At 41.4% G+C, this 25,534-nt stretch overlaps 4 protein-coding genes and 1 long non-coding RNA gene across 6 annotated transcripts in view; 2 read left to right on the forward strand and 3 right to left on the reverse strand.

The window, feature by feature from the left end:
- Positions 1-399: 399 nt before the first annotated feature.
- Positions 400-11,155, forward strand: nuak2 (NUAK family, SNF1-like kinase, 2). The gene is made up of 6 exons (XM_019880707.1): positions 400-705; positions 5,071-5,191; positions 5,842-5,993; positions 6,927-6,992; positions 7,436-7,688; positions 8,519-11,155. Exons 1-6 carry the CDS (start codon positions 481-483, stop codon positions 9,574-9,576), a joined length of 1,875 nt encoding a protein of 624 aa, XP_019736266.1. The 5' UTR covers positions 400-480; the 3' UTR covers positions 9,577-11,155.
- Positions 11,156-11,512: 357 nt separating this feature from the next.
- ccnd3 (cyclin D3) lies at positions 11,513-17,282 on the reverse strand. Of its 2 annotated transcripts, none has more exons than XM_019880710.1 (7): positions 17,237-17,282; positions 16,523-16,732; positions 16,241-16,456; positions 14,911-15,070; positions 12,586-12,719; positions 11,720-11,925; positions 11,513-11,645 (listed from the first exon to the last, which is right to left on the reverse strand). In XM_019880710.1, exons 1-6 carry the CDS (start codon positions 17,267-17,269, stop codon positions 11,749-11,751), a joined length of 930 nt encoding a protein of 309 aa, XP_019736269.1. In that variant the 5' UTR covers positions 17,270-17,282; the 3' UTR covers positions 11,513-11,645; positions 11,720-11,748. The 2 variants fall into 2 exon arrangements, with proteins under 2 accessions (XP_019736269.1, XP_019736268.1); XM_019880709.1 differs by having other exon boundaries at positions 14,911-15,073.
- A 689-nt stretch (positions 17,283-17,971) lies between these two features.
- bysl (bystin-like) lies at positions 17,972-23,223 on the reverse strand. The gene is made up of 7 exons (XM_019880708.1): positions 22,813-23,223; positions 22,208-22,367; positions 21,977-22,115; positions 21,675-21,808; positions 21,437-21,597; positions 19,629-19,731; positions 17,972-18,541 (listed from the first exon to the last, which is right to left on the reverse strand). The coding sequence occupies exons 1-7, from the start codon at positions 23,069-23,071 to the stop codon at positions 18,187-18,189; spliced, it is 1,311 nt and encodes a 436-aa protein (XP_019736267.1). The 5' UTR covers positions 23,072-23,223; the 3' UTR covers positions 17,972-18,186.
- Positions 23,224-23,394: 171 nt separating this feature from the next.
- Positions 23,395-25,382, forward strand: med20 (mediator complex subunit 20). Its single transcript, XM_019880712.1, has 4 exons — positions 23,395-23,478; positions 24,076-24,221; positions 24,672-24,925; positions 24,992-25,382. Exons 1-4 carry the CDS (start codon positions 23,465-23,467, stop codon positions 25,211-25,213), a joined length of 636 nt encoding a protein of 211 aa, XP_019736271.1. The 5' UTR covers positions 23,395-23,464; the 3' UTR covers positions 25,214-25,382.
- Positions 25,383-25,449: 67 nt separating this feature from the next.
- The window catches only part of LOC109522295 (uncharacterized), a 14,800-nt gene continuing 14,715 nt past the window's right edge, over positions 25,450-25,534 (reverse strand). The window contains exon 4 of the long non-coding RNA XR_002169549.1: positions 25,450-25,531. This is a non-coding gene — a long non-coding RNA (uncharacterized LOC109522295). The remainder of the gene's footprint in view (positions 25,532-25,534) is intronic.

Genomic DNA, 25,534 nt, shown 5'->3' on the forward strand with positions numbered 1-25,534 from the left:
GCCTCACAAACATGTTTTTATCTCTCCCATTCGCAAAATCGTAACCACAAGGGTTGTGTTTGAGCAAGTAGGCGTTGAGCTGACTTGTGCTTTGTGCCGCAAGAGTATCAGTGCGCTTGTATTGAACCCGCACGTCCCACGTACGTAGTTTTATATTTTTTAAAAAAGTATAGAATTGTGTGCCATTTACAGTACAGTACAGCACTCAAGAAAAGCTATGGATGTTACGCTCCCACACCCTAAAAACATAAGAGGGGAGGTCAACGACAAACGCAGTGTAAAATAAAATGAGGTTCAATTGACACGTTCCCTTCATGTATAAATCGGCATCACCCGGCATTATATCAAGCGCTCCTTCTCGCACTCAATCCGCCCATCGGCTCTATGACGTTTCACGAAACAGCATGCGCCTCCCAACCCGCTGTAGTGTACCTGTTGGGTGCTTGCAAGTTTCACTTTTCTGTCCTCCGTCAGGTCAGGATGGAGGGCTCCAGTGTTGGCCGACTTTTGTCAAGCTCTTGGCCGCCAGTCGAGAATCTTCCAGCCGAAGCGAAAGCCGTGCTTGCGACGGTCCAGGTGAAGAAACAAGCCGTGAAGCGACACCACCACAAGCACAACCTGAAACACCGCTATGAGTTCCTGGAGACGCTCGGGAAAGGAACATATGGCAAAGTGAAGAAAGCGAGGGAGAGATCTGGCAGACTGGTAGGCTTTAATTATATATAAATTGTATTTTTTTTAGATTTAATCAACATATACATTTAATTGGGGATAGTCTGAGAGCTTCTTGTCCTCTTGGCCACCTGTTAAGAAATAAAACTACTGTATTTGGAGCGGCCGTTTGCACCAAGGTTCTTCCATGCGGAGTGCAGTTGAGATAAAAGTCAGAAATCGCACCATTTTTACGAAAACTAAAAGAATATTGCGTCAATGTAGATGTTTGGGTAGCTGATCTGTCCCACTATGTCACAATCTGAAGGCAATTCTTGTCCCCGATCGTAGCAGCGGACTCTGAAACGTGTGAGGAATGTGCTCGTATCACAAAAGACTACACAAAAAAAGAGATTGAATGCTCCTAAACCAGTCAATGCACACAAAGCTTTCCAACCGTTAAACCTCCCAGTGGCTTGTAACCAACCGGGAAAGGCATTTGGGTGAGTGAGGCACTTCAGCGAAATTAGGGGGTGTACTTGGTTCTTTGCAGAAGTCAATATCACATCACTGGGAAGTTTGGGAAAATAATGAAAACAAAATTTAACATAAGACAAGTTACAACTTCTGATTTGTATCAACAGTGGGCTTCTCGCGTCAATTCAACATCAATATGACCTCAAAATCCAATCTTCAACATGAAATTAATCTCAAATTGATGTCACGTGCCGACTGGGATAGTTTATGATTTTTATGAGAAAATATCCAACTACAGTATTTAGATCGGAATTGAAGCGGATCTAAAGGGGACAGGAGAATTGAACCAATCTCTCTATTCGTCAATGGACGCTACAGTTTACGTATTTTCAAACTTAGCTTGGAGCAGACGAGTGTGACGTCACACTCGTGAGCATGACGTCTCTGATCCGCTGGTGAAAGAGACTGATTCTCCCCTCTTTCACTATAACTACTTTAAAGCGTATCTTGGAACAGTTGTTTCGACTGTATTATTCTGCATGTTTTATGTTATGTGTTCTGTTGCATTGTTTTTGGTATTTTATATTAAATCTGTAAAGGGCTTTGTTACAGCTGCAACTGTTGTGAAAGCGCTATATAAATAAAGATGTATTGCAAGCAAACGTGCAAGTACTGTCAGGTGGCAGTGAACTCACTTCACAAGTTGCAGCAGTTTGGCAGATCATGAAAAGAAAAAAAAAATATGCCGACTGTAAGCTGCCACTCCCAGTTTAAGTTTACGATCAAACTAGACACAAAGCAAAGGGAATAAAGCATTGTAAATTAAAAAAACAAAAACTATAACCTTGTATTAAGGCTAACACATAATGGAAAAGGCCATTGGCACGCTAACAATCAGCATCTGTATTCGCAGTGTTATTACCTTTTAAAGCTATGGTTATTTGAACACAAACTCCGAGCAACACCTGTAGACGGATTAGATATCAACACTCACAGGCATGTATTCTTTATCCTCTGCACACAAAATGATTCTAAAACTCTCCTGAGTCACTGAGTGATGCCTTTTTGTCTGTAGGACTGAGTGGTGATATTTATTTTAAAAAAAACGTTACAAAAAATTTTTGGGTTGTTGGGGAGGTCCGAACAGATTAAGGGCACTTTCATTCAATTCAAAGGGGAAAGATTGTCATGGAACTAAATTTTTATCAAAAGGCACCACTGTATATAAAAGTTTGTAAGCGTTCCACCAATTTCATTGACGTTCTTTATGAAAGTGTCGAATTAAACAGTACTGTCCGACAATGAATGCGCAAAGGTTTGACAGAAATTGGCTGAAATTTATCATATCAGCTTTAATATTGTCGTCTGAATTAATGGAGGTGTATTGAATTCTTTAGACCATTTTTGAATTTTTCAGCATTACAATATTGTTTGAGTAGCCACTTAGTTCCTCATTGGTCGATTTACCTGTCAGGACTGCTTGAAAAGAAATATGAAAACGTAGATAAAGTAGGAATAACTTTGTAACTGTTACAACCGTGTAGCAAGTTTAGCACTCCGCTGTATATTATGAGCCTTTCTGCCATAAATGTTTTTGGGCTCTTAAAAACTTTGGTTTGTTTTAATTGCATTTTTTTTCTCGCTATGACAACCCTGCTCAGGGTGGCCAAATGTGTAACCATGTTAGTGCATCTTCCATTTCCAGAGCCTTTTGTCTACACCTTTACTGTTTGCTGATCTCTCTCTCCCAGCTACGGCTGGAATGTGAAGGGGTTTCCACCCCTGCCTTTTTCCAGACGGACGCTCTGCTTGATCTCAATTCATGACCTAAAAGTTTCGAGGGAGTGTCTCCGAGTCTGAGAAGCCACCGTCTTGTTTATCAGAAACGCTCATTGTTATGAGTTGTTTTTGTTTTGGGTTTTTTTTTTTTTGATATGAAAGTGCAAACAGAGTTGGAATTTCCCTCCTTACACCTGTACTCGTCACGTCACAGTTACTTGTTGAGTCGTGTCCCTCACATCACAGTACATGTTGAGTCGTGACCCCGCGCGCACGCGCCACAGGATGTGAGTTGGTGTCTGCGAATCACCCCTGCCGACATCTTGCTGAGCCTGCTGTCATAATACTGATAAGTACCAAGTGGCCGCTCTAAATGTGCTTCAAGCAAAATAGCCTTTAACTTAGTTGTAAATAAATACAACATTCCTCTGCTTTGTTTTTATTTACCTGCCCTACCAATAATAGCACAAAAGCACTACAGCGTATGTGATTTGACACAGGGAGAGGCGCCAGACAAGACGATAGCTTCATCCTGCGTACTGGCAGCCACTTTGATCTGAACCACACTCATCTTCATTGAGTTCATAAAACCACAAGAGGAACGAAAATGGCACTTCACAGACTTCGGGTTAAAAGCATCGCAATCCTAATTTGGATCAACCCCAAACTCTACACCCTAGTTCAGTGCGTCCTAGCCTTTAGTGAAGCAAATGTCCCCAAAAAGTATGATTGCTGAAATTAATGAGCCACAGCACCCATTGATGAGAGCCGCTCTCAGAGCTGTAATAGCACTAATTTGGTTTGTCACGTGCACAGGAAAACATCAAAGAATCTCTCACTTTCTTTGATAGATTCCCTTTAAGAGAACAAGGAGAAATTGTTCTAAAAAAATATTTTACAGGTTTGCTAATCTGTCCCCTCTGTATTTTGCCCACTCTGAAAAAACTCTTGCAAACGGGTCGATGTCTAAGTGCTGATGCACAAATACTAGAGGACAATATGTAGGCAGAGAAAAACACATTTTAAAAATGTCTCAATTAGTTCAAATTAAATCCCTCAAATTTCTTCCAATGAAAGAAGTCATCATAAATCCAAAATGTAATGCTTGTAATGCCCCCCCAACTAATCTATGGCCTAAAACAATGGAAGCTATGCATTCTATTTGCTAAACAAATGTAAAATACGATTTATTCTTAAGTGGGAAAAACTCAACATTTTCTGACATATTAAAAACAAACAAAAAAAAAACCAACATGTTAAGAGTGTTGAGTTGCAAAAGCAAATCAAAACAACCTAATAAGGTCGAGAGCGGCATGCCTTTGTTGTTCTTCCACTTTCTGGGTGGGAGCACAGTTGCTGTCTGGTAGTGTTTGTACTGGACCCCAAAGATTTTTCGGCCGTGGGTGCCGAGTACGTAGAACAAACTGCCGGTGACAAAGGGCGCACACACACTCCGATAACCTCACAGGGGTGTGAAGTCATCATGAGTCCGGCAGGCCCGTCTGACAGCTATTCAAACAAACGCAGGAAATCTGAGTTCGCAAAAGTCAGGAAAGGGAGTCTGAGCGGCGTGAGCCCCACACTGACGCACACGACACCTCCAGCCCAGACGGTGATTCACGGCAGGATTGCCGGGTTGAAATGGACATGTCAAGTCTCCGCTTTGTCCGCTTGTCTGTCGGGTAGCCCGGAGGCCTCGCAAATAAGAAGGCTATCCCAAACACCATCTGGTGCCTCATGATGACGCTTCTTAACCTTGAGGCTGAACGGCGAGGAATGCCCGGCATCCCGGATCCAACACATGGCTTGTCAAAAGTCTTTGATTATCAAGACCCGATTTAGTACTTGTTACAGGATTCTTTTCAGGGTCCAGTATTTGAAGCATCATTACCACAGGAGCTTTATACATCAGTGAACTATTCTTGTATTCGGTAATAGTTATTTAATTTAAGATTTTTCCCTTTTGAATTGTTCTCATGAGAGCCATTAGCTGCAAACCGATCGCTGTGTTCTGCTAACAAGGTCTGCTAATAATCAGCCTTGTCTTTTCTCTGTAATGTGTGATTCGTTGAACAGATGGGCAAATACTGATAAGTTTAAAGAAAATTATTGTCAGGCCTCGGACATGTTATTCTCATATATTCTCTGTGCTTCTTTTTAAAGGTTGCCATTAAGTCCATCAGAAAGGAGAAGATCAAGGATGAGCAAGACCTGGTTCACATTCGCCGAGAAATCGAGATCATGTCATCGCTGTGTCACCCGCACATCATCACCATATACGAAGGTATGTACACAGTGTAGTTTTTGTTTTTGTTTTGTTTTTTTGTATTGAATGTCGTGCCTTTGTTTGGCCGCACACGTGAAGAGCGACACATGATACTCGTAAACAGAGCTGTTTATATCAGACTCCGATTGTTTGGCTTCTGAGTGCGCTCACGCAAGCCTTTTGTAGAAACTGATGCTCTGTTACATAAGTCCCTGACTCCACGTTGCATCAGAACGGCAGTGTTGTGGGCAGCGCACATGGCCTTGTGTCTTCCAGCTCCCCTAATCGAGATTGCCTCAATGCGCACTTGTCAAATATGCATAGCGTTTATCCCAATTCGTTTGGCTGGCTAGAAATCTAAAAGACTAGAGACTCGACTCGGATTTGGGAGTTAAACACTCAGGATGTGACTTGTGACATGGTGTCGCACTGTACACTGTCTGTATGTATGTGGTATTCCTCTCCAGTCCTGTAAGTGATAGTAATGGCCAAATATTGCCATAGCAAAAATGGGTCCAAAATTGCCATAGCGACTATTGTTACCTGAATACCTCTCTGTATTTCAGCTGTTGGATCTCACTAGATTGTGCATAGTCTGAAGTGCCATATGTCAGTACATTGAATTTCGATTAGTATTTGGCTGAAATGGTTTTATCTGTTCTTTTCAGTATTTGAGAACAAGGACAAAATCGTGATTGTGATGGAGTATGCCAGCCGGGGGGACTTGTACGACTTCATCTGTGACAGGAGGCACATATCCGAGCGCGAGTCGAGGCACTTCTTCAGACAGATTGTGTCCGCTGTGCACTACTGCCATCAGGTAAAGATGCGTTTAAATCTCACGCGTTCATCCACTGAGTTCAACAGAGGACATGTGTTATGACAGCTGGACTTTGCAGGCATAAGTTCAACAGAGAGGACATGTGTTATGACAGCTGGACTTTGCAGGCGTTTTTGCATGATCCACATGGCAGCTCTGTGTACATGAATGATGCAGAGCTCCTCCTCAGACCAATTGCTCGGCTCGTGTTCCTTCCAGGGCATCGGAACCCCCCCGCTGTTGCATAATGACCATTATTAACTGTCAGCTGGCTGATTGGAACGGGGATGCTGTGAGAACAATGGGGGCGGGGGGGCTAAAGGCCAACCATTCCAACACACACATTCACGTTCGCTAATGAGGGCGCGATGGAACAGAACAAGCACACTCGCACACCATCGGCCCACTTCAGCAGTCCAAAAGCTAAAGCTTCAGTGGTGGTGCTTGACATGTAGACTAGATAATATTTACACAGGAAATTAACCTATCATGTTCACATCGACCACCTGTTTTGTTTTTATCGGCCCCTCATACAAAGGGCCATTGTAAAACGTTGGCTATATTTGGCCCAACTTTGAATCATAAAAATGCGCAGACAATAGATCTTCATACCAAATCGACAGTGCTACACAGCATGTCCCTGGCCAGAAGTGAGCAGATGACTTGCATTTTTTTTAAAAGGCAAACATTAGTGGAAGGCATGCCCCCCACAGAGCCAAGGACAATGCAGCATAGCTGACGCACCAGGAAAAGAAGGGGGGGAGTACTTGCAGGGATGCGGCGTGGCGGGGGGGGGGGGGGGGGGGGATAATCCGTTTATGTAGTGTAGACTAACACACTATAAAATGTCAAGGATTGTCATGTACGGAATTTCACAGATGCAATGTTGTGAAAATAACTGATATGGACTACTTTTTTTTTTTCTTCTTTCAGAATGGAATAGTTCACCGGGACCTGAAACTGGAGAATATTTTACTAGATGGCAATGGCAACGTGAAGGTATACAGCTGTCCGTAACTTATTATACAGTTATGTCCAAGACCAAAAAAAAATGAAATCAAAAAACGTCATTGATTTTAAGTGATCAACTGTACTCTAAACGGACAAAGGTATTGGGACACCTGGTTATTAGACTTGAACAAATGTGTTTGTCGGACATTTTTGTCCATTAGTGCTGTGAGGTCAGAGGTCATTTCTGTTGAGGACCTGGCTCACATTCTCTGTTCTAATTCATCCCAAGGTGCTTGGAAACATCTGAGCATGCTTTTACAACCCTCGCAGTGTTCAATGGGAAAAGTCTTGTGAAAAGGCGCACGTGCCCAATTGATTAGTTCTGAGTGGAAGGTGTGACTCAATAGATTTGTCCAATCTATTTGGTAGGTTTTTAGTTCGAAAGCGACTGAAAATTAAATGTGTCTTATCTCACGCTTTATTTGTTCCAGATTGCAGACTTTGGCCTGTCAAACCTTTATCACGGAGACGAGTACCTACAGACATTCTGCGGTAGCCCGTTGTACGCATCCCCAGAGATCGTAAATGGTCGGCCGTACCGTGGGCCGGAGGTGGACACGTGGTCTCTTGGGGTGCTGTTGTATACTATGGTTCACGGCACCATGCCCTTTGATGGGAACAACCACAAGTCACTCGTCCAGCAGATCAGCACTGGAAATTACAGAAAACCAAACAAACCCTCTGGTGAGTGTTTCATAATTTCTTTACAGGGAGAATAATTTATAGCTGCTATTGTACCTCAGACAGAGGTTATGCATATAAAGTAGATCGTTTTTCATGATGTTCCTATAAAATTTTGTCTAGAAACAACACATTCCTTGTCTGAAGTTAATACAGTTTATGTGTGTGTATGAGGTGTGCCAAAAGAGATCCTGGGCTGGTGTCACAAAAGCTATATTTCAAATCCAAACTTTCCGAGTCTCTGAACAATGCCTTTAATAAAATCCCGGAATGGCTCTTCCAGGATGCTCTGCAGCTCTGTTGTCTTAGCCATCTTGATGTTGTGCAGGTCTTTAAAACGGATCACTTTAAATAACCCCCTTGAGCCGGGGAATGAAAAGGGATGGGGGGGATCACACCAAGCCAGGTCAGATGAGTAGGCAGGCTTCTTCTTTCTTCGCCAGGAACTGTCAGATGCTCAGGGAATTGAAAAAGCAGCCATGAGTTGTGCTGCTACAACTCTCTTCTTGCACACTGAACAAAGCAAACCACCACAGGATCTCTTTGTATACTTGCCAGGTGATTGTCTGGCCCAAATTGAAGGGAAAACGTCAAGTTTGGGTTTGAAATATAATATTTTTGGTGTCATCAAGCCTGGAAACTTACTGATACATATTTTATGCTGGATCAGAAGATGGAATGCCGAATCAAGATATATTCCAGATGAAGCATTAAAGTCATCCATTGAATATAATTTTGGATCAAAATGGAGTTGTTGATTATGACTTAATGATGTAATTTCCAATGCTGTAGACAAATAATACATTATCTTTACCCCTCTTGCTTCCTGACAGATGCGTGTGGTCTCATTCGTTGGATGCTAATGGTAAACCCTGAGCGCAGAGCTACAATTGAGGAGATCGCGGGACACTGGTGGCTCAACTGGGGTTACCAGCAGTCAGTCCTGGCCGAGACAAAGGCCAGCCAAGCTGAGGAGACAGCATCGACAGCCTCTCCGTCGACGCAGCACCCGGCCGGGCTGGCCAGCGTCGCCAGCTGGCTGCGACGAACGTCAAGGCCTTTGCTGGAGAATGGCTCCAAGATGCGCTGCCTGCTCCGCTCGCAGGGCAATGGCGCGGGCGATGTGGTGCGCCAACGCTCTGTGCGTAGGTCACGAAAGGAGAATAATGTTTCTCAGCCCATCCATGAAGGGGCTACAGACACTCGGCCTTCTAAAGGAATATTAAAAAGAAGAAACAGTGTGAAACAGAGGGTGACGAGCGAGACTCCGGTTGAGGTTTCAGCTGAGCAGCAGAACATTTTGGGTTTACCCGCTCCAGAAAGTGAACGTGAGCCCTCTTCTGCAATGCTACCTCGCAAAGGTATCCTAAAGAAGCCCACAGAGCAGGAATCTGGCTATTACTCATCCTCTCCTGAGAACAGTGACTCTGGCTGTGTTCCACAATCTAAAGCGTGCCCTTCAGCATCAACCCACAGGAAAGGCATCCTCAAGCGAAATGGAAAGTTTTCCTCAGATGGGCTGCAGGAGTTTGGATCGTTGGATCAGCTGACTGTTTCGTTACCCAGCAGGGGCGCCAGGGTGAGATCAAGTGGCGCCATCAGCGAGGACAGCATTCTGTCCTCGGAGTCGTTTGACCAGCTCGATCTTCCAGACCGCGTAGGACTTCCAGCACGACCGGGCAAAGCTGCCGGGCCCGCCATGAGAGGGTGTGTGTCCGCTGACAACCTGCTGGACATTCAAGAAGACTGTATTCTCGGAGATGGGCTGCAGAGGCAGTGGAACTGCTACGATGCCGGAGTGGCTGACAGTGCCTTCTCCATTACAGACTGCGATAATGTCACTGAGGCTTACAAGCAGGCCTTGATGATTCACAGCCCTGCTCCGAGATGAACGCCAATGAAGGCGCTTTCGCACATGTCTCTCGATCATATGCCAAAGTGCATTCTGACAAGATATCAATCGGCAGCATCTTAGCGGCCAACATCAGGAATTGCACACGCCAAAAAAAAGGGAAAAGGGAGAGATACTTTATGGCTCAGTCAGGTTAAAATATGATTGTTGTAAAAAAATGCGAGGTGGAGTCTCAGGTGCTCAAACTTTGAATAAATAAAGAGCATCATCAAAAATCACCCTAAAACCAAAACATCTTGAATGTAAGTTTTTGTAGGACATCGGTCATTTGGGGATCCTGCTTGGACCTATTATGGTATCCAGAGTCATTTTTTGGGGGTTGTTTTTTTGTTTTTTTTCCACCCAGACACTTAAGAAAAGTATTTATGGCTTCATAGCACTTTTATAATTTAATGTCATTGTCAGTCAGGTTCAACTTGAGTCCTGCTTCTCGATATTCGTTGTTGCAGCTTTTACTGCATTTTATGATGGAAGCAAACTTCCAACAATTCCTGATGCCAAAGACCAGTCTCGTTAAAACACTCGCGGATGTGTTTGTCTTTAAATGCACAAGTGCTCAGGACTAATTATTTCCAATCCGTGTGTTCTTTTGAAATGATGCGGTCCAAATTTGAAAGACGAGAGGAATAACAACAAACTGACGCATAACCAGCGTAACCTGTTAAACCTGCTGCTACACCCAAATCTACACTATTGCATGTGCACAGGTATAGCCACTGTCTGTCAACAGATGTTTTCCAGTCACACTTCAGGAAAAACGGCAGCATTTGTTTGAAGTAAATAGTGAGCTTTATTAACTAAATGTTAATGTGTAACGGATGAAGTAAATGATGGCTCATGGTGCTTGGGTGTCTTTGGGTTTATGGCTCAGGTCCTGCATTTTATTTGGAAGAACTACGGAAAATTTATTAAAGCCAGATAAGAGGTTTTATTATTTCTTTGATAGCTTAAATGTGAATACTCCTTACAAATACAGTGAACAGACGTGTCCATTCTGCGTTATGATATTGAAATGCTTATGAAAGAAATATTTGGCATATAGGCTCTTGATTTTGTTCCAGGACATCCAACTTTTATTTCACACTGGAAATCCTCACATTATTTCGAAATCACAACAGTGAATAATAACATCAGAAAGTGACAAGTTATTACACAATAGCCGATAAATGGGGTGAAATTACTTTTATAATTGCACATAAAACCAAAAAAAAAGTACCCAGAACTGCAAACCTCCTGAAACTGGAATGGTGGTATGGCAATGTTTGTGTTTCAGTTTTTCTTTGACAAACTGAAGGTTCTCCAGAATGTAAAGCCGATGTGAATGTGTATACAGTGCATGAGAGGTTGAAATTGTCAACATTTCAGCTAGTTTTTGTCATTTCAAGAATTTAAGGAGCAGTGTTCATGAAAGCAAGTGTTCATATTTTTTTTGGTACAATTTCATGTTCATTTTGTTGAGAACTCGATTTTTCTTCCATGTGCCAAAGTTATCGCCTGGTATGACACTCTTGTGACTGGGATGAGTGCATCAATAAAAGAAAATAAAAAGTACGCAAGTGCTGCCTCATGTTGTCAGTCATTTACATGCAATTATTTTATGTATTAGATTTAGATTCCAAACATGGGACATGGATGCAATCTAAAACATTTGAAACTCGAGATACAGAGATTGAACACATTTACGGTAACATTGATGTTGAAGCCAAACACGTTTACAGTAGATTTAGATTCCAAACATAGGACATGGATGCAATCTAAAACATTTGAAACTCGAGTGATTATGGCTAGCTTTGAGTACCAAGTGTGTGGTGTAATAAAGGCATACCAATGTAAATGGCCAACAACGAATGAGTGTTTGAAAGCTTCTGCGGAAACTTTGAAAGTACCTCAAAACAATCTGCAACATTGAAGTGTTTGAAAGCTGGGGTAACTTTGAAAGTACCTCAAAACAATCTGCAACATTGCATCACATCTTCAACCTGTGTCAACCCCCATAACTGATCTAATGCTGTGATTAACTTGTTATGTGTAAGCAAAAAGACATTTCATGCCCGCCACATTCACACTTGCCTGTGATCTAATGCTGTGATTAACTTGTTATGTGCAAGCAAAGACATTTCATGCCCGCCACATTCACACTTGCCTGTGGTGTCAGGGCGGGGTTTCCAGCTGGCTTTCAGCGGGCGTCAATGACGTCAATAAAAGATGGTCAACATCAGCGGGAGCCTGACTGACCTCTGATCTGCAAACAGCGGCTTGGAAAGGGGAAGAAGGCAGGATGAGATCCACTGCTCTCTGCAGCTGACTGTAGCAGAGGAGGACGGAGCCCTGTGGCCGAGGTGAAGCACAAAAGAACAAAGGTTCAATAGCAGGTCAGAGAGAACATGAACGCTGATCGATATTCGATTGCGTGCGGTTGCTGGTCGTTATTTTTTTGCTTGAGCAGGTCACTCGAATAAAAGCATCTGCTATAATGAATGCACAGTGGAAGCTCGGTTTTAGTATGAATAGCTTTCGTACACTTCGGTTTTCAAGCTTTTTTTTTCACCACAATTTTATCCCGGTTTTTGTACAGATGCTTTGTTTTTAAAAAATTTAAAGGGTTCCACATGAAGCCGATTCGGGTGGTGGCTCAGTCGCACCATCATGAGCCATGTTGTGATGGCCCTCCCGGAACTGGGACTGGCCTTGTATGATGAGTTTCATTATTTCATATTTATCATTTTCATACTGTATTGTTTAAGCTTTTCAGAAAATATCACTTCTGTGTCGTGACTTTTTCTGGTGTTATTCGTCAATTCATGTCATTATTTCATATTGTTTTGTATTTTTTTATGTTTTTGGGTGCCTGGAATGGAGTAATAGCACTTACCTATGGGAAATATTGCTGTTGTTTTTGTACAGTTTGGTTTCAGTTAGACTTTTTTTCATCACGAAACCCGTGTTTTCCACTGCAGTTGAAAGTGAAACTGTAAACATGATCCTTACCAGATCAATGACCAAGAGATTAGCCAGAAACTTGAGCAGTGAGTCAGGGGAGTCCACCAAGTTGAGCCTCTGTGTTGCGGTGCTCACACAGGCACAAGCAAGGGTGGAGGGCAAAAAGTCAAAAGACTTCAACTCTGGGAATAAATGAAGAAATAGTACATGGAACATAGAACTCTGGAAAGCAAATACCTCAGTGAAGTAACATGTCTAAGTGTTGAGTGCTTAGTATTTTGTATAAATGAGAACATAAACTAATGCTCAGAAGAAACAATTGATCATCAATTTAAAAACATTTTTTTAAAATCTGTTTTGTTTAATTGACTTAATACTTTCATCGTTCTTATCCCCCAACGCATTTACAGACATTTTCACTGGATGGAAAATACAGAAGTCATATTCAAGAAGACAGAAGTACAATTTCAAAATGCAGAAGTTATTTGTTTTGCATGTATGAGGAACAAAAGCACTTTAAAAGCTGTCATTGGCTAAAACATGACAATCGGACATATCATCTTCAACGCCCCAGGGAGGAGAAGTGCCGAGACGCCAAGTCTATCGTTCAAGCCTTCCCTACGCACCTCTGCGAATGGGTCACAATGTAAGGGGACTGCGAGTTGTCATAACTTTTTTGGTGGGGTTTTTTTGTGTCACAGAGCATCTAAAGCTGTCGCCTGGGGCAGCACCGCAGAGCTTCGTGAGAAGCGTGGGCTGAATAGGGGGACAGCGGTCATTCACTGCACACAATACTGAATTACACAAACTCAGCTCTCTGTCTCCGAAATGAACTGCTGACACAACACAATCAAACTTATAGCTGCAGAGCATCCACTGTTCCCAATGGTCAAAGTCACCTTATTTCCACAGTTAACGCTCAGTTTGAAAATGACTACAATGGCAGGCAAGCATAGACCTCTGCCCAGACACGACTATCTTAAGTTTATGATCAATACCAAACTATAACATTTTAATTAAACAAACCTTCCTGCTGAACTCGGTCTGGATTTCAGAAATTAAGACATATGTTAATGATGAACACACTGTTCGATGACGTGCCAAGCAAGGCAAGCCCTGAAGTAAATATTAAACATATTTAAACGTGTGAAATATGTGGATAGAAACGTTCAGTGTAATAAATCTGCTTTTAATCCGATTTTAAAATGTCTACATTTTGTGTAGGCAATTTCTTTTTTTTTTTTTTTGCTACTACTTTCCAATGGGGCTGCTGACTGGTGAGCGCATCAGCCTCACAGTGCAGAGGTGCAGGGTTCGATTCCGGCTCTGGCCTTCCTGTGTGGGGTTTGCATGTTCTTCCCGTGCCTGCGTGGGTTTTCTCCGGGTACTCCGGTTTTTCCTCCCACATTCCAAAAACATGCATGGCAAGTTAATGGAACATTTAGGATAAGTGAATCAGAAAATGGATGGATGGATGGATGAATGGATACTTCCCAATGTTTAATTTGCCCTTTGGGCATGATCATATGACTCAAATCAATATCTTATTTCACTATATGGTACCTACATGGCTCACAATGGCCCGCATTGCTTTGGTTTGGAGCGGTTGACTATTTCCTTCGAAATAGTTGTCCCTCATTAGTTGTGGGAACCACACCCAATTAGTTGTATCAATTGGAATGAGCCTCGCTAACAAACAATGAAAGATCATCATGTGGCTGTCAGGAGATTTTATGTAAATAGAGGCTGTGGAGCTAATGCACAGCAACAGCGGAACGTGAGGTCTTTTTCAGGTTTTATTTCTAGCATTGTAATATCCTCAAAAGTTACAATGATGAGGAGATGATGAATATGTTCGACCACTGACGGTTAATGTCACATATATGGTGACCGAGAACTTCGGCTGACCTTGTAGTATCTTCTTGGTTTATCATTTTTCAAACATATCAGTAAGGAACTCTGGGCCTCAAGTACGAAATGCTTTGAAGACTTGTAGCACGACTTTAAAATTGATTCATTAACTTGGCATCGGTGTCATGGGCTCAGTTGGCCCTGGTTGGAACTCCAGCAGCAGTGTTTAGAGAGAGCTGCTATTTCGTGCTTTTTTTTGAGGGGCTAGTAGTGGTCAACCTTATTAAGATGAAGGCATGCTACATCCTTCCACAAAGTTAAACATTTACCAAAGTGAGTAGGAAAACAAAAGGAGATTAAGATATCCTTGCAGGATATAATGATAAAATGTGTTCAAACGCAAGGGGTGCAATGTCAAGCAATAATAAAAAAAATAAATAAATAGCTGGCACTGTGATCTTATCAGTGCACAATTCATATTGACGTTTGCCGGATTTTATGTAACTTTGTTATGCAACTCACCGATGGTTGCCAGTGCGACGTAGGAGTGAACATGTCGTCGCACGTTGGGAAGATGCTGGGCTTGGAGAAAGGAGAGCGTGTGAAGAATTGGCTCCAGGAAGTCAGAGGGGAGCACAGAGGCCAGACACCAGTCTAACCTGGACACCAGTGACACCTCGAACTGCTGCAAAACACACACACACACACGCACACACGCACACACACACACAGGATTTTACCATGCCTGATTGTGTAATTAGCAGTGCCTCAAAATTTATAGCTGCCCATGAACCATCAATAAATGCCTGTTGTGACCTGTTTAACCAAACGGTGTCATTTAAGAGATCCTTTTAGGGAATTGAAAAAATAAATGATCCAGTTTATGGAGAGGGGGGGAAAAAGAACACTAGAGGAATGTTTGTGCAGCTCAAATGTTTTTCTGCTGTTTTGTCCTATTAACCTTCAGACTCTGCTGTGACAAGTTGGGAAACACTTTGAGTGAACCATCTACCGGTACCTACTATTTTGGTGACAACAGGTCATGGTAGACTAATTCAGGCATTAGGATTGTGTTTTTATCAAGCAGTATTAAAAAGTGTGTTTCTAATAGTTTGGTTACCTTGCTGTCTACTGTCAAGTATGACAAAGCATTGTTATATTTTTAGATTTGTGAAAGGATAAGGTAGGGCCAAAGGAAAGAACCCATTCAAAGAAGAACCATGATTTTTGTCCCCACATTTCCTCTTGTGTCGCTGATAGTGTAATTATACACACGCCGGATTTCTGTGTGGGCAGTGTTGAAAATGGATAGTTGGCTGGATGGATGGATGGATTTCCCCACTGTATGCATCTTATTGAAATGTTTCAGTCACATTCAGAAGATTTATAGACAATTTTCTGATGTCACCTGGGTTATAATACTTTGGGATTTTTCATTATACCGTATTTAGTTTTTCTTGTGTTTTGGATCTTAATACGATACCTTGTTGCAATAGTATTACTGTATATGGAACGTACATACGTCAGAAATCTAGGATTCTTTGACTACCGGAATGGCAGGTGACTCCCGCCATAACAGCTATCCAGCCTTGAGGAAAATTTCAGGCAGTCAATGCTGTTTTAGCTAAAGCAAGCCAAGCTGTAAACTATTCCCAAAACTTTGACAACTCTAAACTGTCCTTAGTTGTAAATGATTGTTCGTCTCTATATCCGCTGTGATTGGCTGGTGACCATTCCAAGGTTTACCCTACCTGAATAGGCCCCAGCGCTAATGACAACAAGCAGTATAGAATATGGATGGATGGAAGTCTGGATAGTGATCATTGATTGCATGTTCAGGAGACACATTTACCAGGATTTCTGGCAATGAAATAGAGAAGTCGGTGTAGATGCAGAGCTTGCTGGCTGTCAGAGGAACCATCTCTCTCATCTTGGAGGCCAGCAACATGGTGACGACCCCTAAAAGCTGCAGCATAGAGTCTCGCACAGCATGGCGGCTCAGGTAAGAGTCCAGGTAGTGGACCGCAAGAGGGAACACCTCTTCCTCACATTTCTGCTCCTCACATACCTAGAGGAAAACACAGTTAGCACCACAGAAACCCTATTAAACTCACACATAAAACTGTTAGAATACCTGGAACATCCAGATGATCATTGTCTTCCTCTTGAGCGCCTGGATGTTCTGCTGGATTCCAGGCAAGTGAGAAGACATTCGGCGACTGGTGCCCACCTCCAGGGCTCTCAGGTTCTGAACAGCACGGAGGTTCCCAACTAATTCCAAGTCGTAGCCCGCCCGTACAGCGACGTCATAATCAAACACCAGTTGAGGGACACAATATTTATCCTTGGAAAAAGTTAGATTAAGAACAAACACTAAATATCATAAACAAATGAGCAATTGGATCTTTCAGTATAAAGTGTTCTGCAAAATTTTGAATAATTTTAAATATCAAGAGCTGGCAAACTAAAATGTAGATTAAATTTATACTGTATATTAACATGAATTAAAAGTGATGACTCTTCATAATTGGGGTAATGGGATAAAAGCATGCTAAAGAAATTATAACTCCTAGGAACAGTTTCAATTTGTGGGAAAATATGAATCGGTATGTCTTCTTTAACACATCTTTTTAAAATTTAGTCATTTGAACGAGAATTTACTGTTATTTCACGAAGAATTCATTCTTAACGCCCATTTGTATTAGCTTAGCTGCTAGCGTGTTTGAGTTTCCTTCGATATTATTGCCGTAAATACGAGCACATGTTTCTCTTTAAAACTCGCGGGGCATGTATAAATAAGATATCAGAGGAGGTATCTTATAAAGTCGACCAAACTGGAAAAACTTACCGGGCTAACAGATTTGGTGTCCACCATAGACATTTTTGTTTATAAAGAGACCAAAATCTCTTTAAATGTTAGCATACAATTGCTGCTCTATGAACAAACCGGTTGTTCAGATTTAGCCACACTTCATGGGACTGGTACCAATTTTTCAACTACTGTAGATAACGCTGGTCTTAATCGGAGATGGCTGTATGTGTCCTAATAAGTATTTTTGACGTGAATTTTTAAAATCTCTACTTTTTTGTCGCACATCGGGCTTTGTTAGATATTTCCATTTTCTGCTTTAATGTTTGACCAATAAAAACCTTCTGCACGACGGATTTTACCATGTCTTGTAATTTATATTGATTGTGTTTCAGAAAAACCATCCACTTGATGGTGAACCTAACGGATACGATGGTGAATATTTTCTATTTTAAAAATGTAGTTGAGGTATTAAAGGTATTAAAAGGAAACCATGAGACAAGTAGTATAAAATATGAACAGATCACATCATTTAAGACTCCAGATTGTCCATAGACGTGACAGGTTGTTTGTCCGTATGTGCCCAGTGATTGAAAGCTAACAAGTCCAGGGTGTACCCTGCCTCTAGCCCAAATTTATCATCAGGCACAATGAGGATAAGCATGAAAAACATGGATTGTTTGAATTAGATTAATTACACTCCTCAATATCTTATCTTTGGAAATGGAGGAACACACACACGCAGGAGAGAAATAAGGTGATTTCCATTCCCAATTGTTAAGGATTCAGTTTGCTTTTAATACAAATTGCTGCTTTGAATTGTAGTCATCATCAAACACACATACACGGCATTTCTGTGCAGAAACTGCAATTCAGAGGAAAACCTGTTTGAGAACACATATGAGCACTGATGTGCTTTTTCAACTCTGTCCGATGTACTGTGTTCAACTGATTTTTCATGGGAGGGGGATAGGGGGCTTCACAAATTCTCAGTCCATGTCAATATTTGCGGGGATCCCGATTTCAATATCCCGTGACTCTGAGTTCTGTAGTTCTCTGCGAATCTCTGCCGAGATCTGAGGGTGGGTTTGTATCTTGAGCAGCTCTAGCAGCGCCGTCTTCTGTTCGGAGGCAAGGTCAGCCTTGTATCGCTGAGCGAGTGTGAGGAAACTCTGGTGCCAGAGCACAGGAAGTACTCGCTGTTCGGTGCGGAAAGATAGGAAGTGAGCCACCAAGCCATCGAGCACACGGAAAGGCAGGGCGTATTTCTTGTCGAGTAACAGACGCAGGAAAATGCTGTTGGCACCGTTGTACTCCATTTCTGCCAATTTGAGCATTGTGGCGCTGAAAGGTTAAAAAACAATTTATCACTTTATACATGTTTTACAGTTACAAATATTAAAAACCATGGATCATGCAGCCGCCTTGTACTTGTAGGCCTACAAATTTATTCTAAGTTTTATTAGCGCAACAATTGTACTCACGCCAAATTATTTCAACTATCACAAGTTTTTTATGCACAGTTCAACATCTGCAGTGGCCCGTTGGCCAGTGTGGGAGTGAATTACTTTCATAATCAAAACATTATGATCATTGTGAACAACCGGGCAAGTTCACAATCAAACATGCCATGTTGCCTCGCATCATTGTCAGAGTCAGTCTCGTTGCCGAGCGGCTCCTCAGAAATGATGCCGGCTTTTGCGAAGACACAACAGTGCAAGGAGACATGTTGGCACAAGCCTCCACAGTACGATCACAAATTGCGGTGCAACTCGCACGGCGCAGTAAAGCTGTGTTCGGCATCGCTCCCACGCAGCAAGCAACGTCACATTGGTGGTTTCTGTCCATTACCATGGCAACCGAGCCCAACAGTAAAAGCTGACTTCACGCGTCCCGTTGTGCGCATCACTACCGTGTTGTTCGAAAGTGGGCGGCACCTCGTCCATGTTATTGATGTGGTTGGTTTGGATGTGGTTTGTCTGCAATCTTTTTGTTATATTTCAAAATGCAAAGTAAGCTTGTCCCTCATTACTTGCCGTAGCCCTCGCACGGTGCAGTAAAGCTGTGTTCGGCATCGCTCCCACGCCGCTGGCAACGTCACATTGGCCGTTTACCATGGCAACTAAACCTAACAGTAAAAGATGACTTCACGTGCCCGGTTGTGCGTATTATTACCGTGCTGTTCGAAAGTGGGCGGCACCTCGCCCATGTTAGTGATGTGGTTGGTTTGGATGTGTTTGTCTGCAATCTTTTTGTTATATTTCAAAATGTAAAGTAAGCTTGTCCCTCATTACTTGCCGTAGCCCAAGTGGGTATGTAGGAATGTGGGGATTATCCCATTGATGAATCAAGTAATCAGATAAACGATTTTGCATCATTAAACAAGAATACCAACACAATAACATAGTGTATGTGAGGAGACAATTTTTACCTGGCGTGGAGCACAGGGATAGAACACTTCGTCAGGATGCTTCCGATGATGATTGCCTCTCTGAGAGTGCATGTCCCAGATTCACACAGGGGTATCAGTATACCTGTGGGACAAACAAGATTAAAGATTAAGATTAAATTTTCACCTTTTTTAAATTTATATGCGGTGTATCTCTATGAAAAAAAATTGCACCAACCACCTTAACTCACCTTTGTTTGGTTTTGAGTACAGATTTTACTTTCAAAACAAGTACCGTAGTGTGTTTTAGTAGGTCATATGATCAACACATGTTGCTGAAATATGACTGTGATTATGTAATGAATGTTTTTTTTCAAAGCTGATAAAATGATAAGTGTGCATCTTTTATACAATGGCAATAAATTCCAATGGTTGCGACAGTGGCCATGTAGAGTGCCAATTTGTGCAGTGGTGTTAGGGTTATAGAACTGAGAGCAAATAAACATCATGGAATCAGGCCACGATTAATACTTATTAATGCTTTTCTCAAGGTAAACATTATAGCTCTCTCTCTCTGTTTTATATATATATATAGGATAATTATATATTCTAATTGTATACGGTGAGTTATTTTGTATAGATAAGAAAGACAATGGTGGTTCTGGACCTGATTTCACTAAATTACAAATATGAAAGTAAAAAGTATAAACTAAGTCTGAATATAATTTTCTGTGTTCAAGGACAAGAAAAACATTATACAAACTTTCTTCAACATCGTAAAAATGAATAACTCAAGCGTGTTCATAAGTACCTATTCTTAGTAACTTTCAGTAACCATCTTAACGAGTTATAGAACTGAGAGCAAAAAAACATAATGGAATCAGACCACGATTAATACTTATTAATGCTTTTCTCAAGGTAAACATTATAGCTCTCTCTCTCTGTTTTATATATATATATAGGATAATTATATATTCTAATTGTATACGGTGAGTTATTTTGTATAGATAAGAAAGACAATGGTGGTTCTGGACCTGATTTCACTAAATTACAAATATGAAAGTAAAAAGTATAAACTAAGTCTGAATATAATTTTCTGTGTTCAAGGACAAGAAAAACATTATACAAACTTTCTTCAACATCGTAAAAATGAATAACTCAAGCGTGTTCATAAGTACCTATTCTTAGTAACTTTCAGTAACCATCTTAACGCAGACTGAAATTTTCAATTGCGGCTCATTAATCAATAAACTCCAAGGAGCAGCAGCATTATGTTTTTGTAAACAACACTGCCACCAAGTGGACATGTTACACAATGATCGTTTCGAAACGTGCGACGAAAATTCCACATACCAAATGATTTAATAATATTATGGCAACATCTTATTTCCAGAATGGAAAAAATTGGTGTCAGTGGACATTGTGAACCAAAAACTGACAAATACCAGAAATAATTTGGTATTCAAGCCCACAGATTTAACTACATTGCTGAGGAAGCTGAATATAAGCTAAAAATTAGAGTGGCAGTGTTTATTTGGATGGAAACTTTCAGAGAGCAAGTCATTTAACAATATGTTTATTATTGGGATACTGGACTCAGACTTATTAAGACAGTATTAATATTTTGTGAACTTTTATTCGCTAGACAAAGTGAGAGAGAAACAGCTGTTAATAAGATTTAGTGCTGTACACCACTGCAAAAAATACAACCACAATAATAAACATATTATTAAATGAATATCTCTCAGGTTGCATGAATAAAACTGATGACTATTCACTCTGGAAAGACTGAATTTTTGAAACACCTCAGTATGGGATGTCGTTAGCTTGGCCTTGAGCAAACGTCTCACCTTTAAACCACGCCCCTGGTTTGAACAAAGCCTTCTTCAGAGCACTATAAAGATGAAAATTGAGTTTTTTGTACTCAACAATATCATCCCGAACTCTGGGCAACAACACCAAGTTGTAAAATCTCTGGGCCATTCGCTCTTTCAGATTGGAGGAGAAGATTCTGCAACAAAAGCAAATCAACGTACTGAAGACTGTCATTCTGATAAAATCCTCATTCGTGTCATGCAGAGAACTGACCTCGTCGCTTGATACATGGCAGCTGCCGTCCAGGTCTCGGGCTCAGTCAAATAGAGGACCTGCTCCCAGTTTGAAAGTGCCGGTATTATTTTAAAAGCCTTTGGCAACTTTCCACTGCGATATTTTGACAGGACCTGAAGCGCAAATAACACAAAAACACATTTAAATTCCAACTGGAATCTCCTCAAGATGCCAAATGCACTTGGATAAGAACAAAATTCTAAATTCTTTCATTATTTTATTGTTTTAAACTGTATATGTCAGCAGCAAAAGTGCAAGTGTCTAATTTTAAGACCATTCACCTTATTGACACCTCTATACACTTCTACTATTCTGGGGTCAAGTTGTTGCATCGGACAGCCAGATACTTCTGACATGACTGTTCCTACTTCTGTCTGTTTTTCTGTTATCTTCTCCATTATAATGTCTGCTAAGGTTCGCCTGCAAGACAAAAAAAAAAAACACATACACACAAATCATTTATTTGTGTATGATTATGTACATCCAAAGCCGAGATGCTACTGGGGTCTTGCCTCATTGGGGGGTTCTTATTCATGAACATCTCAATGGCTTTCTCGTCATCTGCGTCAACCACAACTTCGGTATCATACACAGCGTTGGTGTCACCTTTACCAACGGTTGCTCCCAGCGCTGGCCACTCCTCATCTGAATCTGCATCCTGAGATGAGGGACCTGAAAAATCATTTCAAGGGGAAAAAAAAACATTTTTAGAGAAGTCCTTGTGTTCCACTTGGCACATTTGTGTGAAAAATGTTACCATGAAGAATCTAAAAAGTAAATGCAGAAAAACTGTACGGTATGACAATATAACAAAATTTGTACAGCCATGCTGTAGTCCGTCAATACCCTAATCACAATGACGGTGAACATTTTTATGAAAAATACCTGTAGTCCATAAATGAAAACAATCAAATGCAATACAGTAAGCACTGCAGTAATTAAGGGTGCAGAGGCAACTTTACGCCATCTTTATGCAGTATATTGCAAAACATTAGGAGGTTCAATTGGAAGATTGTTATGAATTTGCTTGAAATGCCATTGATAAAACAAGCTCCATTGCAACATGTGAGTTTTATTGTTTATAGTGTAGTCCCAATACATGTCTTGGTAGCCTTACCAAGAAAAGTGACGGGTGCTTTCTTCTTTGGCACCAGGCCATATTCGCTCTGGAGTTCCTCTTGTTGAATTCTGGCTTGTTGCAAGATCTTCTTGGACAGACGTTCGTTCACGTAATTGTCTTCGCCCTCAATCCGATCGTCCCGAAGTTTCACTCGACCTTTGCTTCGAACGGTGTCGCCCTGTAGCATTTGGTCAACCAGAGTGTCCGACTGCCCTCGCTTGTCACCTCCTCCTTTAGATTTTTTCACTTTCGGCATGGTTGCGGTTTGTTTAGTCTGTAATAAAAACGTTCATAAATTCGTCCAGGTATGTTAACTCACTTTTAAATCGTTTTAACGGTGTAAACAGAAGTTAGCCAAACACGTGCCAATGTCTCTCAAAAGGAAGTCGTCCATTACGTCACATCCTCAATATGTTCACCTCTCAAAATGCTCCACTATATTTTTTCTTCTCTAGCATGTAGTTAATATCGTTCATACTAAATAAAAATATCATAATGAATATTGTTTTACGTGTTGTTTTTTTTTGTTGGACTAATTTTTACCGGAAGACCCAAATTCACCGTCAATAACCAAGACGAAGAAGAACTTCACCCGGAAGTATTCAGCCTACTTTGAAGACGGCATCTGGCAACAAACAATTATAATAAAATGGGTGTTACTTGGTGAGGTTTTATTTCCTTATTGTATCAGTGTACGGTTCGCATTGTCACTCATTAAACCTATTGCGTTTTAACGCGCATATAACCCTTCTGCTTTATCTCCGGTCCACAGCATCGCTTTGTCGATTCACGAACGTAACTAGGCTGTAATTCTCAACCTTTATTGGGACAAGGCGTATGTTTTACATGTGAAAATCTCACGGTATACCACCAAATATAAACAATAGTTGGACACTGCATGCTGAAATAATCATTTGCTCGTCTCAGTTTACTCACACAAGTACTGACCTGTGTCTGCCATGACTTATTCTTTTGAATGAATGGGATAAATTATGTACCCCCAACCATCTAGTGGGAGGACATTTAATTGTACTACTTGTCATGATACATCACTGGCATGGATAGATGAACAACGGTGCATTTATGGTAAAGAATTAATATTTTCTGACCAATTAAGGGAAATAGGTTTGTGGTACATCTGATGATCTCTAATGGCACAATAATGTGCTGTTGAATAGTTATCACTGAGTAATCATATTCAGTCGCAAATTTGTGATCACTTTGCTGTTTGTTGAGTTTAAAACAATGTTTGTAACTTAGTGTGTGCCAGGTGCCGGTGGCAGAGGGGAAGAGCGTGCAGCAGACTGTGGATATGGTGCACAAGAAACTAGAGCAGCTGGGAGCTGTGAAACAAGGCAGCTTCTGTGTCGACTGTGAGACGTACCATGCGACTGGAACTGTCAGTGGTAATACTTAAGGCTGTTATTCCGTTTAGCTACATGTTTCATTTGAAATATGTGTTCAAATGTGCAGCAGGGCAGCTCCGTTTTTGGGGGCACTGTTCTTCTCGGGCGGCACGGTGGTAGTTTTTGCATTCACAATATTTTGTTTTAATATGGTTATGGTTTTCAGTAGTGTAAAACTAGAGTAAACTGAATCACAGGATGTTCCTAGTATTTTGCTCACCTTATTTAGTTCAACAAAGGCAAAATATAATGAATATAAATATAATATACAGAACATTATCTTGGAGTACAATTACAACTTTTGTAGATGTGTGTGTGTGCGTGTGTGTGTGTTTAGACTGAAGTTATAAAAATGGTTTGTAACCCTCGAAAGTCCGTAGAAAAGTAGGAGCTGCATTATACTGAATTTAAAACAACAGTAATAGTGATAGTGCTACCTTTGTGTTGCAGGCCAACCTTCCAAACTCTTATATGTGATGCACAACTCGGAAACCCCCCTAAGCTGCCTGGCTCTGTTTGAGAACGGGCCCTGCTTGGTAGCTGATGCAAACTTTGACGTTCTTATGGTGAAGCTAAAGAGCCACTTCCAGAATGCCAAAGGCCACAAAGTGGAGTGCCGGGGGTCACGATACCGCTACTGCGACTTCCTGATCAAAGTTGGCACAGTGACCATGAGCTCAAGTGCCAGAGGAATATCAGTAGAAGTAAGGGCACACTGCCAATGATCCCACAACCTCACTTTGTTTTAACTGCACTCACTCTCTCTGCAGGTGGAATATTGTCCCTGTGTGGTTCCAGGGGACTGTTGGAATCTAATGAAGGAGTTTATGCAGTCATTCTTGGGCCCCAGTGTCCCAGACCTGCCATCTGTCTTTGCTGCCAAGCCTGAAGGCATTTTTGCACCGGCCGACTGCGTTGACACCATGACACAGTACCTGGAGTTGTTCAACAAACTGCGTAAACTTCAAATTCAAGGGAATAATGTGCGTTGAATTGCCATTCCTGATTTCGAATATTCCTAATAATGTTCATCAATTCTGCTCCTGCGGCTCAAGTTGCCATCCTGGAATCTAAGAAAGCCTGGACTTTTATTTTTATTGCTGGAGCCTTACATCATGTATAAACCCTTTTGATGGGTGTGTCTTGTATTAAAAAAAAAAACCACTGGAAAAGAACAAAATCAGAAATATTTGTGGATTCCCCTATCCTTTTCCGGTGCTCACACACATGACACTAAACAAGGTATTCACCATATAGGCTCAGCTGAAGACTGAATACGAATGCTCATGTGATAAGGCTGGGTGTGGAACCTC

The sequence above is a fragment of the Hippocampus comes genome, unplaced genomic scaffold, assembly GCF_001891065.2.
Source record: "Hippocampus comes isolate QL1 unplaced genomic scaffold, H_comes_QL1_v1.1 scaffold68, whole genome shotgun sequence".
Lineage (NCBI taxonomy): Eukaryota > Metazoa > Chordata > Actinopteri > Syngnathiformes > Syngnathidae > Hippocampus > Hippocampus comes.

Coding starts and splice junctions, on each gene's coding strand:
- nuak2 (XM_019880707.1), top strand. CDS start 481: ATGGAGGGCTCCAGTGTTGGCCGACTTTTGTCAAGCTCTTGGCCGCCA. Junction 6,993..7,435: donor ATGGCAATGGCAACGTGAAG/GTATACAGCTGT, acceptor TATTTGTTCCAG/ATTGCAGACTTTGGCCTGTC. Junction 7,689..8,518: donor AAAACCAAACAAACCCTCTG/GTGAGTGTTTCA, acceptor GCTTCCTGACAG/ATGCGTGTGGTCTCATTCGT.
- ccnd3 (XM_019880709.1), bottom strand. CDS start 17,269: ATGTCTATGGTGGACACCAAATCTGTTAGCCCG. Junction 16,733..17,236: donor ACACCAAATCTGTTAGCCCG/GTAAGTTTTTCC, acceptor ACTTTTTCCAAG/GATAAATATTGTGTCCCTCA. Junction 12,720..14,910: donor CGTCGCACTGGCAACCATCG/GTGAGTTGCATA, acceptor ATTTATTCCCAG/AGTTGAAGTCTTTTGACTTT.
- bysl (XM_019880708.1), bottom strand. CDS start 23,071: ATGCCGAAAGTGAAAAAATCTAAAGGAGGAGGTGACAAGCGAGGGCAG. Junction 22,116..22,207: donor AATAAGAACCCCCCAATGAG/GCAAGACCCCAG, acceptor TTTGTCTTGCAG/GCGAACCTTAGCAGACATTA. Junction 19,732..21,436: donor ACCAGGGGCGTGGTTTAAAG/GTGAGACGTTTG, acceptor TTTGTCCCACAG/GTATACTGATACCCCTGTGT.
- med20 (XM_019880712.1), top strand. Junction 24,222..24,671: donor TGCGACTGGAACTGTCAGTG/GTAATACTTAAG, acceptor TTTGTGTTGCAG/GCCAACCTTCCAAACTCTTA. Junction 24,926..24,991: donor CCAGAGGAATATCAGTAGAA/GTAAGGGCACAC, acceptor CTCTCTCTGCAG/GTGGAATATTGTCCCTGTGT.